The sequence below is a fragment of the Eretmochelys imbricata genome, chromosome 1 (assembly GCF_965152235.1).
Source record: "Eretmochelys imbricata isolate rEreImb1 chromosome 1, rEreImb1.hap1, whole genome shotgun sequence".
NCBI classification, from domain to species: domain Eukaryota; kingdom Metazoa; phylum Chordata; order Testudines; family Cheloniidae; genus Eretmochelys; species Eretmochelys imbricata.
In genome coordinates this window covers 220,672,494-220,685,975 of record NC_135572.1, presented here as the reverse complement: position 1 = coordinate 220,685,975, position 13,482 = coordinate 220,672,494, and the positions used below count along the sequence as shown (strand labels likewise).

Genomic DNA, 13,482 nt, shown 5'->3' with positions numbered 1-13,482 from the left:
TCTAGTTTACCAGATAATTTCCAACCAGCTCTAGTAGGGAGGTAATTTTGCTCTGTGTACAGCACCGGGGAGACAGCTACTGCATCTGCTTTTAGTGCCCACATTGTAAGAAGGATGTTAAAAAATTGGATTGGGTGCAGAGAAGATCCACAATAATGATTCCAGGGCTTCAAAATGTGCCTGCAGTGAGAGATTTAAGGAGGTCAATCTGTTTAGCTTATCAAAAAGATGACTGAGACGTGTCTTGATTTCAGTGTTTAGATACTTTCACATGGACAAAACACTGCATAGTAAAGGTCTTCTCAATCTAGTGGGGAAAGGCATAACAAGAACCAATGGATGGAAGTTAAAGACAGACACATTCCTATTAGACCCAAGGCATACATGCTTCAAGTACTACTGATGAAACATTGGAATAAACTACCAAAAGAAGCAGAACATTCTCCACCTCCTGAAGTATTCAGAACAAAATTGGGTGCCTTTCTGGAAGATATGCTTCAGCCAAACACAAGTTCAGATGAAGTACAGGAGTAATTGGTTTAAATTCTATAGTTTTTGTTACCCAGGAGGTCAGACTAGATCTAATGCTCCCTTCTGGCCTTAAAATCTATACAGCTATGAATCAGAAAGAAAGTTAACGTTTACAAAGTGAAGCACTCAGACATTCAGAATGCCAGACTTGCACTTGCCTGCGAAACCTTCATTAGCCCCTTTTGTGACTGTGCGTGCGGGTCCATTGTCCAGAACATGAACCTGGCAAAGGCATGGTTGGTGTTGCAAAACCACAAACACTCATGAGAAGTGCTCGGCACTGGCACGTGCATAAACACCTTCCAGAAGGGTGGGACCAGAACCCCTGACACAGGGTTATGGTGTAAACACACTCCCCAAAGATGATGAAAGAAAAACATTTACTCCCTCTGAAAGATAAGGTCAGGGTGGCAGGGTGATGGATAGAGAGATTTTGGTCAAACCAACATGGACAAGGTCAAGGGTGGTTACTAGCCACGTCAGAGGGGCAATGTGTAACTTGATTTTATCACAGTACAAAAGACAGGTCACGGGGGGGGGGGGTCTTTTTCTGGCCTGGGTGCAGGGGGTGAGTGGGGAGTGGAAAGCCTCGCCACTCACTGAGCCAAGCCCATTGTAAGGGGCCTACATGTGCCAGTGTAACTGTAGACATTGATCCAGGGAGCTAGTACCGTCCTTTGTCAGCAATAAACCTGAACGAGCATTCGCCACTGAACCGAGTCTGTGGTCTTCTTGGGCAGTTTGGTCAAGGCCTGCTGCGTCAGCTGTCTGCGCAGAGCTGAAAACACACACAGAGAGAAAACACGCACAGCCAACAACTGACAACACCTGGGAGGTAGGGAACTGTTATTATCACCATTTTACACATTGGGAACCAAAGCCCAGAGACACTCTATGGCCAAAAGTATCAAAAGCGTCCACTGATTTTGGGTGCCCAACTTGAGATACCCACGTCCTGGCTTTTGAAAGGACTTAGGCTTGTTTAGCACAGCTCCCACTGACTTCAGTTGACAGTAGTGCGTGCTCAGCACTTCTTCAAATCGGATGCTCATGGTCTCAAGGGGGCCACCCATAAAATGAGGAACACACAATTAATGACCACCTGTGAAAGATTTGGTTTCAGGGACTTGCCAAGCATCACATAGAAACTCTGTGGCAGAGGCAGGGATAGAATCCAATTCCCCAGGGCAGCATTCACCTGCCTTAACAAGAGACCCTCCTTTCTCTTTCTGCAATCTCCTACCTCACACACAGCACACTTCACAGTTTCTGCAACAAATGAGGCAGGGGTCCTACAGATAACCACCTCCTTCACACCACAGCCCTGATTCAGAGCACTGTCTATTCTGGGGAGAAAATAGCATGTTATCATGTAATGAAAGACTGTATCTTAATGCATACGCACAAGTGGGCCAAACTAGAGTTGCAAAGACAACTTTAATTCTGCCTTTTCCTTACTTTTTACAGCTCAACTCTGGAAAATTAATGTTCCTTAAAAGTAATGTTTTCTGCATAATTTCCAAGGTTTTTGAAAAAACAAACAGAAAAATCAGAAGTTCCAAGATGCGGAATCATGTTGACACCCACGTGGATTGTCAGCGGGGTTGGAACCTTTAGATCTGCCACCCAAACCTCTGCCACTTGAGCTAATGGCGTAACTGACAGCAGTAGTATGTTGTCATCCTCTTTGTGGACCAGCACTAGAGGGGAATCAGAAGATTTTTTTGGAGGGTTTGACAAATATTTGCAGACAGCAGGGGAATGGCAAAACTCAGGGATACTGGGTTTCATTCCAGGTCTGGAGAAGTGTGTTCTCTATTGGTCACAGACCCCTCTCCCTCACTTCTCCTAAGACTAACCCCTTCAGCCCCCTCCCCTCCAACCTGTCCCAGTCCTGTCTCTTCCCCATCCCTTGCTTTTGTGTCCCAGTTCCATTCTTCTTCTCTACCCAGTTCCAGTCTCCACTTCTCAAGCTTCTCATCCCCAGGCCCAGTCTCCTGGACAAGCCAGTCCAAGACTTCACCTCTGGCTTCCCCTGCCAATTTCCCCCCGTTCTCTGTGCTGTCCCTCCCCTCTGGGGTCCTCAGCTGATCTGTTTCTCACACTTATCCCTGCCTTGAGTTGTCCTGTCTTCCCCAAGCCCCTGTTTCTCTCCTTGGATGCCTCATGCAGTCTCAGGGTTTCTCTCTACACACACTTAGCTTGTGTCAAACTGGGGTGTAAATTTACCTCGCACTAGCCTGCTGCACACTCAGTGTCCACATGGAGCCTGCTGCTGCGCACTAACTGTTCCCAAGTGCTTGGAAATGGGAGAGATCAAAGCACACAAGGGAACTGCTCGGGCTTCTCTTCGCTCCCACACTAAATCAGTGCCACTGTATCCATGCAGCAGCGCCGATTTAACGCGTCTGGTAAAGACGCATTATGTCGATGGGCGAGCGCTCTCCTGTCCACATAATTAGTCCACCTCATCGAGAGGCAGAAGCTCTGCTGACATAGTGCGATGAAGACACTGCTTTAAGTCAATGTAAGTTACATTGCTGGGGGTGGGGGGGGCGGTGTTTTCACACACCTGAGCGATGTGACTTACATCAACTTAAGCTGTAGTGTAGACAAGGCCCCAGTGCTCAGCTACACCGTCCACATGGACACTCGGTGCATGGCAGGACAGTGCAGGGTAGATTTACACCCCAGCTTGCCATGCACTAAATGTTCATGTAGATCTGCTCTCAGTCTCCCACACCCCACCCTGGCTACTTATTCCAGTCTAGTCACCCAGTTAGTCTAAGACTCCCCTGACACCCTGGTTCCTCATCTGGTCTGTTTCCTCACCCACCTCCAGTTCCTTCCCATTGGTTCCCAGTCCCAGACTCTTCCCCCAGTCAGTCCCAGTCTCCCCCAGCTCCCCGCTCAGCATGTCACAGTCTCTCCCCACCCACTCCCTGTCCTAATTGCCCTGCCTAGCCAGTCCTAGTCTCTTTCCCCCTCCTCCCAGTCCCAGTCTTCTTGCCCAGCCAGTCCCCATCTCCCGCTTTCTCTCCCAGTCCCACTTTCTCTCCATCCACCAGCCTCCAGACTCAGAATATTCCCCCTACACCCTTATCCTCATCTGCTTTCCCCAACCACCCTGGTCTGCATTCAATTCAGGTAGCTTCCTCCTCACACTGCCTGGGCCCAATAGGTGGATACAGTCTCCCTCATCTCCATTCTAGTGCCTGGCACCACTCTGGCCCACAGCAGCCAGCAGCAGAATTTCAGCATAATTTTATTGGTGACATATCTTGCCACTGCTGCAGCCCCTCTTCAGGGACCGTCACCTTCTTACGGTGAAGGGGCTTGTGTGCTCCAATGATCCTCAGAGCTATGTTGTCGGGAGATTCATTTTTCTTCAAATTTGGTATCAGAAGAGGATTCCGGAAGACTTGAGAAATGCCAGCATTGTTACAATCTTTAAGAAAGGAGATAAGTTGGAGTGTGGAAATTATCGTGGCATTGACTTGCTATCTGCAGCAGGGAAAATTCTTGTCCATATCCTCTTAAACCGATTACTTCCCCTTGCTGAGGAAATATTGCCAGAATCTCAGTGCATTTTCAGACCATCCTGCTGGACAACCAATATGATCTTTGTTGCCCACCAAATCCAGGAAATCTCTTGGGAGCAAAATCAGAACCAGTACCTGGCTCTCATTGATTTGACAAAGGCCTTCGATTCTGTCAGTCATGAAGCCCAGTGAGAGGTGCTGGCCAGATTTGGCTGCCCTCCAAAATCTATTAAGGGCCTAAGGCTTCTTCATGGTGAGATGACTGCCACTGTTCTCTGTAATGGCCTGGAGATGGATCCTTTCATCGTCAAAACTGGGGTTAAGCAAGGATGTGTTATTGCCGCAACCCTGTTCTCCATGTATTTAGCAGTCATTTTGGTCCTTGATAAAGACCTCCTCCCCACTGGAGTTGACATTCAATGTAGAATGAATAGGCTGTTTATTAATCTTTGACATTTCCGCTCAAAGTCTAAAGTCCTCACGGTTGTCATTACTGATCTTCAAAACGCTGATGACTGTGTCATCGTCACGCACACTGAACATGACCTTCAGTCCACTGGATTTTTTTTGCATAAGCTTACCGAAGCCTACAACTCTCACTCAATATCAAAAAAACGAAAGTGCTCCATCAGCCTGCTTCAGGCCTTGCACATGAGCCACCACAAATCACCATCGAGGGACAGACTTTGGAGAGAGTTAAGGACTTCTGTTACCTCGGTAGCCAACTTTCTCAAAATGCAAAAATTGACAGTGAGATCCAGCACAGGATCCAGTGCGCAAGTGCTTCCTTTGGGAAACTGCTCTGGAGCATTTTCACAGACTGTGACCTATGAGAGGAAACCAAGATCCAGGTCTACGAGACAATTGTTATTCCTACACTCCTTTATAGACGCAAAACCTGGGTGACCTATCGACAGCACCTCAAGAGTCTGGAGTGGCACCACCCACGATGCCTCTGGAAGATCCTTTGCATCAAGTGGGAAGATCGCTGCACTAACACCAGCATCCTCATTGAAGTGAATGTCACCAGCATTGAAGCAATGATCCTCATTCACCAACTCTACTGGGCTGGACATTGTGTGCGGATGCCAGACTCTCTCCTCCCGAAACAAGCCCTCTACTCTCAGCTCACCCATGGTCAGAGATCCCGTGGTAGTCAAAGGAAACCTTGCAAAGAGACACTGAAAGTGTCTCTCAAGAAAACTCATCACAAGCTGGGAGGAGCAAGCAACCAACCGATCTCAGTGATGCCACATCCTCCAACAGGCAGTGGCCCGCTTTGAGGAGAAGTGCCTTGCCCTCAAAGTTGAAAAGAGAGAGGGAAGGAAGGAAAGAAAAAGAACTTTCTCCCAGCAGGCAGCTGACCCGTCAGGCAACATCAGGATGTACTGCGGCCAGATCTCTGGTTCCAGGATCAGACTCCTGAGTCATCTCAGGACCCATCTGTAAATCTGTGGTAGAGATCATCCTCGAATGGAGGGATCGCCGATGATGGTGATGCTGCTTCTGCAACCAATGAGGCTGTGGGCCTACAGACAACAGCCTCTGTCATAGTGCAGCCCTGATTCACTCCCTGGGCACCATCCAGCCTGTGCACTGACTGAGGCAGGGACCTTGGCAGAGGAGAATGTTTTGGCAAAGTTTGGTATTAATCCAACCAGAAATGAAAACTGAAAGCTGGACGAGAAGGGGTTGAGAGAGACAAGATGGGTGAGGTAATATCTTTTATTGGACCCACTCCTGTTGGTGAAAGAGAAAAGCTTCTGAGCTGACACACAGCTCTTCTCTGTCAGATCAAACGTTTGTCTCTCTCCAACAGAAACGGGTCCAATAAAAGATATTACCTCACCCACCTTGTCTCTCTAATATCCTGGGACTAACACGGCTACAGCAACACTGCATATCAGAAGACGAAAGTTTTCTAGTATTCTGTCAGGACAGGATCTCTCAAAAATCGCTTGGTGCACAAACGTCTCTCTTACAATATGTGTTTGTTCTCAGTGATATCTAGTGCACAAGGCTAGTTTGTTGACGGCTGGCTGGTTATTTCTGGAATAATTCTGAATGGGCCCAATCCTGCATCTTTTATTCTGCTTCTACTCAGTTTGTACAAAGCAAACTCACATTTCAGTCACTGGCTGATTGCCTGAGTAAGGAATCCTGGGTTTGTCCCTTTGAGCTGGCCCTGCACCTCTATCCAGGGAAGAGGAGGCTTAGTGATGATATTATTCCTACTAAATGTTAAAAAGAGAGGAGTTAAAAATAAAACATCATGGGTCTGTAGTTGTAATGTTAACTATTCAGTCACAGTAAATGCCTCCATAATATGCTATTCCTGTGCTGTGTAGGGTAGAGTTATATGTTTGGCTGAGCTTTCTATGCTACGCTAGATCGACAGGGTATCACAGATTTTGAAATTTTCTATTACTGGTTGGTCCAAAATGTGTGAAGTAACAGAGCAGATGGGGGAGTGCTCTCGGCTACATCTAATTCTGGCCAAGCTGGGAGAATCTGCCCATTCCTTGGTCACCCTATGAGGGTTTTAAAGGGGTTACATAAATGCCCCGTCCTCTGTACTTCTGCAGTTGGCTGTCTGGGTCTGGATCTTGGCATGTGTAACATTTTCAAAAGTGCCGCAGTGACTTAGGAGCCTACGTGACATTTTTCTTTTTCATTTTCTCTCCTATCTGCATTTTAGACCCATTCTGAGGGAAAGGGAAAGGAAAGGTGTGGCACGGAAACAACTGGAGATGAGACAATGAAAATGCTTCACAGTCACATAGGGGGATCCTCGGTGGCCAGTGTCATGAACAGTAATAATTACAGCTCAGTAATAACAATAATGACAGGACTTGCTCTGTTATTTGTTCATCTCTCACTAGGGTCACAGGCACAGGATGCCTTCTGGGTCCAAGCCCTTTTGTCTCAGGGGATTTGCCTTTTAGGACTGAGCTGGCTGATTCTTACCTGAACAGGTCACTCCAGCATCCCAGTCATGATAACAGTAATTTATTTCCCATCCACTGTTCCTACAGTGCCAGAGAGCAGACTCGGTACCATCACAGGCAACTTTATCCAGCCAAATTGGTCCAGATCCTGCTCCAAAATGACCCCAGCCAGGGGCACCAACAGCAGCTCCACATCCCAACTGCTTACAGACAACACCAGCATCTGTCACGTCCCAGCGATCACTACACACCGTCCCCCACCGATCCTGGTGTTTTACCTCCACTCTCCCAGAACAGGGGCTGCCTCCATCCGCCAGCCTCAGCTCATCGGCACCTTCAAAGAGAGACACAGAGCAGGGTCAGAGCGAGCAGGGAGCCCCCTCCCCAGCGTTATAACAGCAGAGTCCGCGCCCGGCAGCAGGGGATCCGCGCCCAGAGCCAGGACAATGGGACATGCCCAGAGCTGCCTTATGGCGCCACCTTCTCACGTCTCAGGGCCTCACACTCGGGGCTGTCACTGCTGCAGCTCTCGCCATTTTATCCCCACTCTGGGGCAATTTGGGGTGTTTTTACCTGTCTCATGAGAACACGATGAAAGGCGCCAACTCATGGAGTTTCCCTTATTCCAAATGGTGCCATCTCCTGTCACTGTCACTGGGGCTGAAGCCAGCAAGATGCCGCCATCTCCCTACAGTCTGTCGGCATATGGGCATATGGACGCCCTGAGTAAAGCTGGCTGCCACTTCTCACTAAAGCCCACTGGGATCATGGCTGTCTTTGTGTGGCTGAGGGGGCTGGAGAGGACCCCGGGACCGTGATGGGCAGCAGAGACCCTGTGAAAGGAGGCTGGGGAGAGTGAGGGGAGGAGGGCACTGCGGGGACAGGAGGCAGATTCAAGGGTTGCAAGGGAATGGGGTAAAGATGATGAGTCGGCTGGAGGGAAGGGTGGGGAGGGGGTTCTGGAGCAAGGGGAGGAAAGAGGGTGGGGAAGGGAGAGTCTGTAACAGGGGGCAGGAGGGACAGAGGGAGGAGGGTCTGGAGTGGAGGGTGGGAGGGAGGTCAGAGGGGGTTGGGAGGGAGAAGTGTGGGGGGGTGTCTGCAGTGGGGTTTAACAGAGAAGCAGGAGAGAGGGTCAGAAGGGAGTGGAGGAGAGGGGACAAGGATCTGAAATTGGGGCAGGAGGGAGGAGTGGAGATGGAGCGGAGGGTGGTCTGGAGGTAGAGCAGGGAGCATGGGGTTGGAGGGGGTTATGGAGCGGGGGCAGGAGGGAGGGAAGGAGAAGGGGTTTAGAGAAGGGGGTCTGCATGGAGAGGTGGAGAGAGGAGGGGGTCTGGAGTGAGGGACAGGACTAAGAAGTGAGGAGGGGGTGAGGAATCGGGGCAGGAGGGAGAGAGGGGAAGGGGGAGAGCAGAGAGGGGGACAGAAGGAGGCATGGGGAGAAGAGGGAGTTCTAAAAATGGGGGAAGAAGGAGGTAGGGGTGGGGAAGGATGATCATGTGTCGGGGAGGAGGGAGGGACTCTGAAGCAAGGCAGCAGGAGGGTGAGGAGGGGAGGGGTGTGGCACAGAGGATGGGAGGGAGGGGAGGTAGCCTGGAGCAGAGGGAGATGAGGGAGAATTGGGGAGGATGGAGGAATCGGGATGGAGTGTGGGGAGTCTGGTGCTGGTAGACAGGAGGGAGGGGAGGGGTTCTGGAGCAGGGGGACAGGAGGGAGTATTGGGGTGGGGAATGGAGTCTGGAGTAGGCAGGGGATGGGATCAGGAGTGGGAGGGGACAGGAGCAAAGGAGAGAAGGGGAGGTGGCTCTAGAATGGGGACAGTGCTTTCCCGCCTCAGGCAGAGAAGTTGCAGGGGTGGGGTGGGGGAAGCCTAGGAAGTGTTGCTGTTTGCAAATGGCTAAATCAACCCTGTCCTGTTATGGTGACATTATAGCTGAAGGGAATGGCTGATGTCAGTGTGACGGTCTCCAATATCTGTAATATCTCCAATATCTGTAACTCACCCCTGAACAGTAACATAAGTTGTGTGTGTGAGTGTGAACTATGCTGCATGAATTAGCTCAATGGCTGTCAAGCTATTTCTCAGTCAGCCCTTCCTCTGTCAGAGAAACTGAACTAGGAGGGAGAGCAAAGGCAGTGCTGGGCAGTTCCTGTCTCAGGGGTGAGGAGAGGGTAAGCGCAGTCTCCAGCTGAGCAGCAAGGGGGAGTCATGCCATTTGGGTGCATTTAACGGTGACTTTTCAGTCTGCAGTTCTCACCCCCACGCTGGCCGAGGAATAGAGGGGGGGTTCTACAGTCCAGAGGCAGACTAAGTATCATGACCGGATGGTTTTTATAACCTCATAATTTTAGTTCTGTGGAGCTTGGCATTACAGCCCTGTGCTCCCCACAGGAGTTTCCTCTCCCCACCTCCCCACACATTTCCCTCTTCCACTGGTGTCTTCCCACCCACCTCCCCTGGGCTGTTCCCCCTTCTCTTCTCCCCTTTCTACCTAGCCTCTCTGCCCTGCAAGTACAGGCTGCTCCTTCCCCACATGAGAAGCAGACTCTGCCCCCACTCTCTGACATTGGCTTTTCTCCCAGTAGCTCTGAGCTCCACCCCTGCCCCCAGTTGTCTCTACAGCTGTTTGCATTTCTGGGGGTTGTGAAGAGGCAAAGCTGGCTGCTGGGAGGGAGGCAGTTAACAGGGAATGAGAGGAGGGGCCACTGCCTGCCACACAATCCTGGGATATTGGCTGGGAGAACTGGTCCACAGGACAGGTTGTGAAGAGCCAGGACTGTCCCTGAGACTGGGAGCAAGTATGGGCATCATTACAATGCCCAGGAGTTACGGCTACATGCAGAGATCCACTGTGAGCCCTGGAACAGGCTGGTTGCAGCAGTGGATGGCTGAGCCAGGGACACCGTGTTTATGGAGCCTCCATGGAGCTCAGAGAACAGTGCAGTTCACACCAGTACGTGGCCAGACTATCCTGCTCTTTTAATGCCAAGGAAATACAAAACGCTCACTTTGCTGCAATCCACAGGGGCGTTTATTCAGGTACGGCTCACTTCAGTATAGTCCCACAGGCAACCCATGGGGCCTGGTCTGCACTAAGAAAAATAGGGACTTTTTTTCAATGGAGTTAACTCCGTGATGTTCACTTGTGGCAGGACCCAAGGCTGCAACTCTGCTCTAGCTAAGTGCACACACAGTTCTGTTTCCCTGCACCCAGTAGAAACTAAGAAATCCCCCAGCCTGCCCCTCCAGTGAGCTCCAACTGGCTTTGTTTCTTTTCTGCTTCCAAGATCCCGGTCACAACTCCTTCTACTGGCTTCTCCCCCAACAGACACAGTCTGATGCCAGTGTCCTGCCCCTGCATTGGCAACAATGGAAACCCCTGGCTTAGCTCTGCCCTGCCCATGTGCCCAGTGCCTTTGGCAGTAGCCCCCACTGTTTGCAGCTGTTTTTACTACCTAAAGGGTCTTGATTGCTCCGTCTGTTGAGCCTAAAAGAGAGTTCTCGCCCTGCCATTGGCTTTCGTGAGGTCTGTGATTGTCTTAGGATCGAAGACTCCCCAACGGCAGCCATCAGCACCTTTCCGGATAACAGTCACATTTACATACTGCACCTCTCATACGCTGGCTCCACTTCTGTGACCCAACTTGGAATAATGACCCCACCCAGCACTCTGAACGTTGGGGAAGTTCAGATTCATAGATTCATAGATACTAAGGTCAGAAGGGACCATTATGATCATCTAGTCTGACCTCCTGCACAACGCAGGCCACAGAATCTCACCCACCGACTCCTGCGAAAAACCTCTCACCTATGTCTGAGCTATCTGGGTCTGGGAGTGAGACCTGCAGCTGTGGCCCATCCTTGATATATTCTCATTTGTTGCCCTGAACCCCACTGAATTTTACAAAATTTGTTTTCCCGCACTCTGTAAAGAGGTCAATAATTGTGAAACACGATCTTCTGGCAAAGATTGACCTAGCTTCTACTCAGGGCTTAGGGAGGAGAATTGGGGCACTGAGGGAAACGGAAGAGTAGCTACATGGTGACATCCCTTATGTTGTAAACTCCCCCACATCACTGTGTCTGTGTCATGTGAAGCAAACTCAGATTTCTAATAGAAAATAAAAAAAATATAAAAGAGATGATGCACATTTCCTCAGCAATCAAACAAAAATACTTTGAGCTTAGCATGTGCTTGGCATCACTATATGACACCATCCCACAATTGTGCAGTAATTCATCCCTCACGTGGTAATAATTGTCCATCCCCTGCAATGTCAGTCTGATCAGCAGAAGTCACCACAGAATTCCATGCTTTCCGGTCATGTACAGCTGTGTCATGGGCTCTAATCCCAGCACATTATATAGGAACTTCTTGGGAATCTGAAATATAAAGTCCAAGTCACCTGCTAAATGGTTGGTTTGCTCAGGATTTTCTGGTACCAGCCCCCTACTCACCGCACAGTGACTGAGCTGTCTGTGAAGTATACATCAGGGCAGGTTATTCCCGAAGACAATAATTTAGATTGACCTTACTGATTGTCAAGGTCAGGGTCAGTTTCTCAGGCTGGCGCAGCAGCACATCGGGTTCCCATGAACCAGCTACTGCTGAGCAGTTCACTGCCCTGCCAGACACATGGATCATTCTTGTGCTGCTAACACCAGCCCAGCAGGTTCCAATCACTGAATTATTTGAATCATATCTGGGTCTCACATTCAATTTGAATCCTATTGCTGATCAGTTTTGGAGTCCTTGGGCCAGATTCACTCCCTAAGACGCACCAGCACATGCTGATGTACATCATGATCTGCTCCCCCCTCCCCCATTGCTGTTAAGTCTTCCTGGATCTGGGACACTGGATGGCAAGGAGCCTGCAGCCCCCTCTGTGCTAGAGGAATGAGAGCAGCCCTGAAACTGGGCAGGGGCGGCCTTGAGGGAATGAAACCAGTGTGGCTGTGAGAGGCCCTGATGCAGCACCTCTGCCATACAGCTTGTGCTGGTCGGGCTTCTCTAGTATCCAACTAGGATTCAAAGCTTCTCTGCTCCAGCAGAAACCCTGGGGGAGGGAGGCAGGTCTCCTGCAGGATAAATCTCCCTGCTGGCAGAGCTTCCAATACCCCCATGGGAACAGGGCATTGCACACTGCACCTCAACACATGCACACCCCCCTTCTCTGGGAGGAATCAGCTCTGGGTTTATTTGGATAAATCCTGCTCACTTCAAAATTGCAAAACGTCTACTGGCTTCAGTGAGTGAATGGGGGAGTGAGGAGCCAGGACTTGGCCCTTGGAGCTGTTGGACTCTGGACCAAACAGACATTTCTGTTGGATCCCAAATTATTGATGTATTTATTGGGATTGAAATTACTAAAGCGATGCCAAGCCAAGGCTCTAGGCATCCGGACAGCATGGATAACACTCAGATCCCTGCAGCATGAAGTGACCATTTCAACAGGAACTCAGCCAGCCAGACACCCACAGAAACTCCGTCCCACCCTTTTCTCATTATGTGACGCACAGCCTGGGTCCTTCCCACCCGCACCCCCAAACAAGTGTCTGTTGTAGTGTGCCCAGAAGGTCACCAGATTTGGGCTATTTTGGCCCAAAGGGGACAACACCCTGCCAGCCACCCCTGTCCTTTATAAAAAGGGGGAACCAGCTCAGGTGCCCCTGCTACTCAGGGAGGCTGGTCCCAGACCATTCAGGACTTTATAAATCATCACCAACACCTTAACCTCCACCCAGAGATGGGCAGCCAGTGCAGACCCTCCAGCACGGCTGTAACATGCTCCCAGCAAGATGTGCTGATCAGTGAGTCGCTGCCATTTGCACCAGCTCCGTTCTCTGAATGGTTCTAAGGTACAGCCCCACATTAGGGTCATTTGAATAGTCCAATCTCAAGGTTACAAACGCCTTGATAACAGTGGCAAGGTCTAATCCAGAAAGGAAAAGTCACAATGTCCAAGCCAGGTACCGATGGTAAAAAGGTGACTCTAAAAGTTACCACCCTCGTTCCAGTTAACCCAGCTCCACTGGTGAAACACTGGGGAGACTTACCTGCAATGTCCTGAATTGTGAGGAGAAGAAGCCACAGCACCAGAGTGGAGAGATGTCCCTTCATTGCCAGCCTGACTTGCTGTCCCCTCACTCACTGCACTGGCTGCCCCTAAGCACCTGCCAGGCCTCCTCTGTGTCTGACAAGTGACAACAAAGGAGTGGAAGGGAAATATATAGATTCAGAGGCTGGCATCAGCTGCGGGAAGGAACCAATAGCAAACCCATCTGCCTTTTTAGTTATTATCAGTGGTTTTATCTGTGACTTTACGCAGCTAAAACATCCAATAAAACTCGAAAGCAACAAACATCACCATATATGAGTGATGAGCCCCCTCCTGATGTCAGGTTTACCACAGCCTCAGATCATTGGGTAACCCCCAATCTCCGGAGCCGGAAAGAAAAGTTC

The 13,482-nt window shown here is 50.0% G+C and overlaps 1 protein-coding gene across 1 annotated transcript in view; it reads right to left on the bottom strand.

Annotated features, from left to right (window-relative positions):
• The window catches only part of LOC144268833 (antigen WC1.1-like), a 37,862-nt gene extending 24,722 nt beyond the window's left edge, over window positions 1–13,140 (bottom strand). Inside the window, exons 1-2 of the mRNA XM_077824096.1 lie at window positions 13,077–13,140; window positions 7,041–7,355 (exon numbers count right to left, since the gene is read on the bottom strand). Coding sequence (XP_077680222.1) covers window positions 7,041–7,355; window positions 13,077–13,140 — 379 coding nt within the window. The remainder of the gene's footprint in view (window positions 1–7,040; window positions 7,356–13,076) is intronic.
• Between the last annotated feature and the right edge of the window lie 342 nt (window positions 13,141–13,482).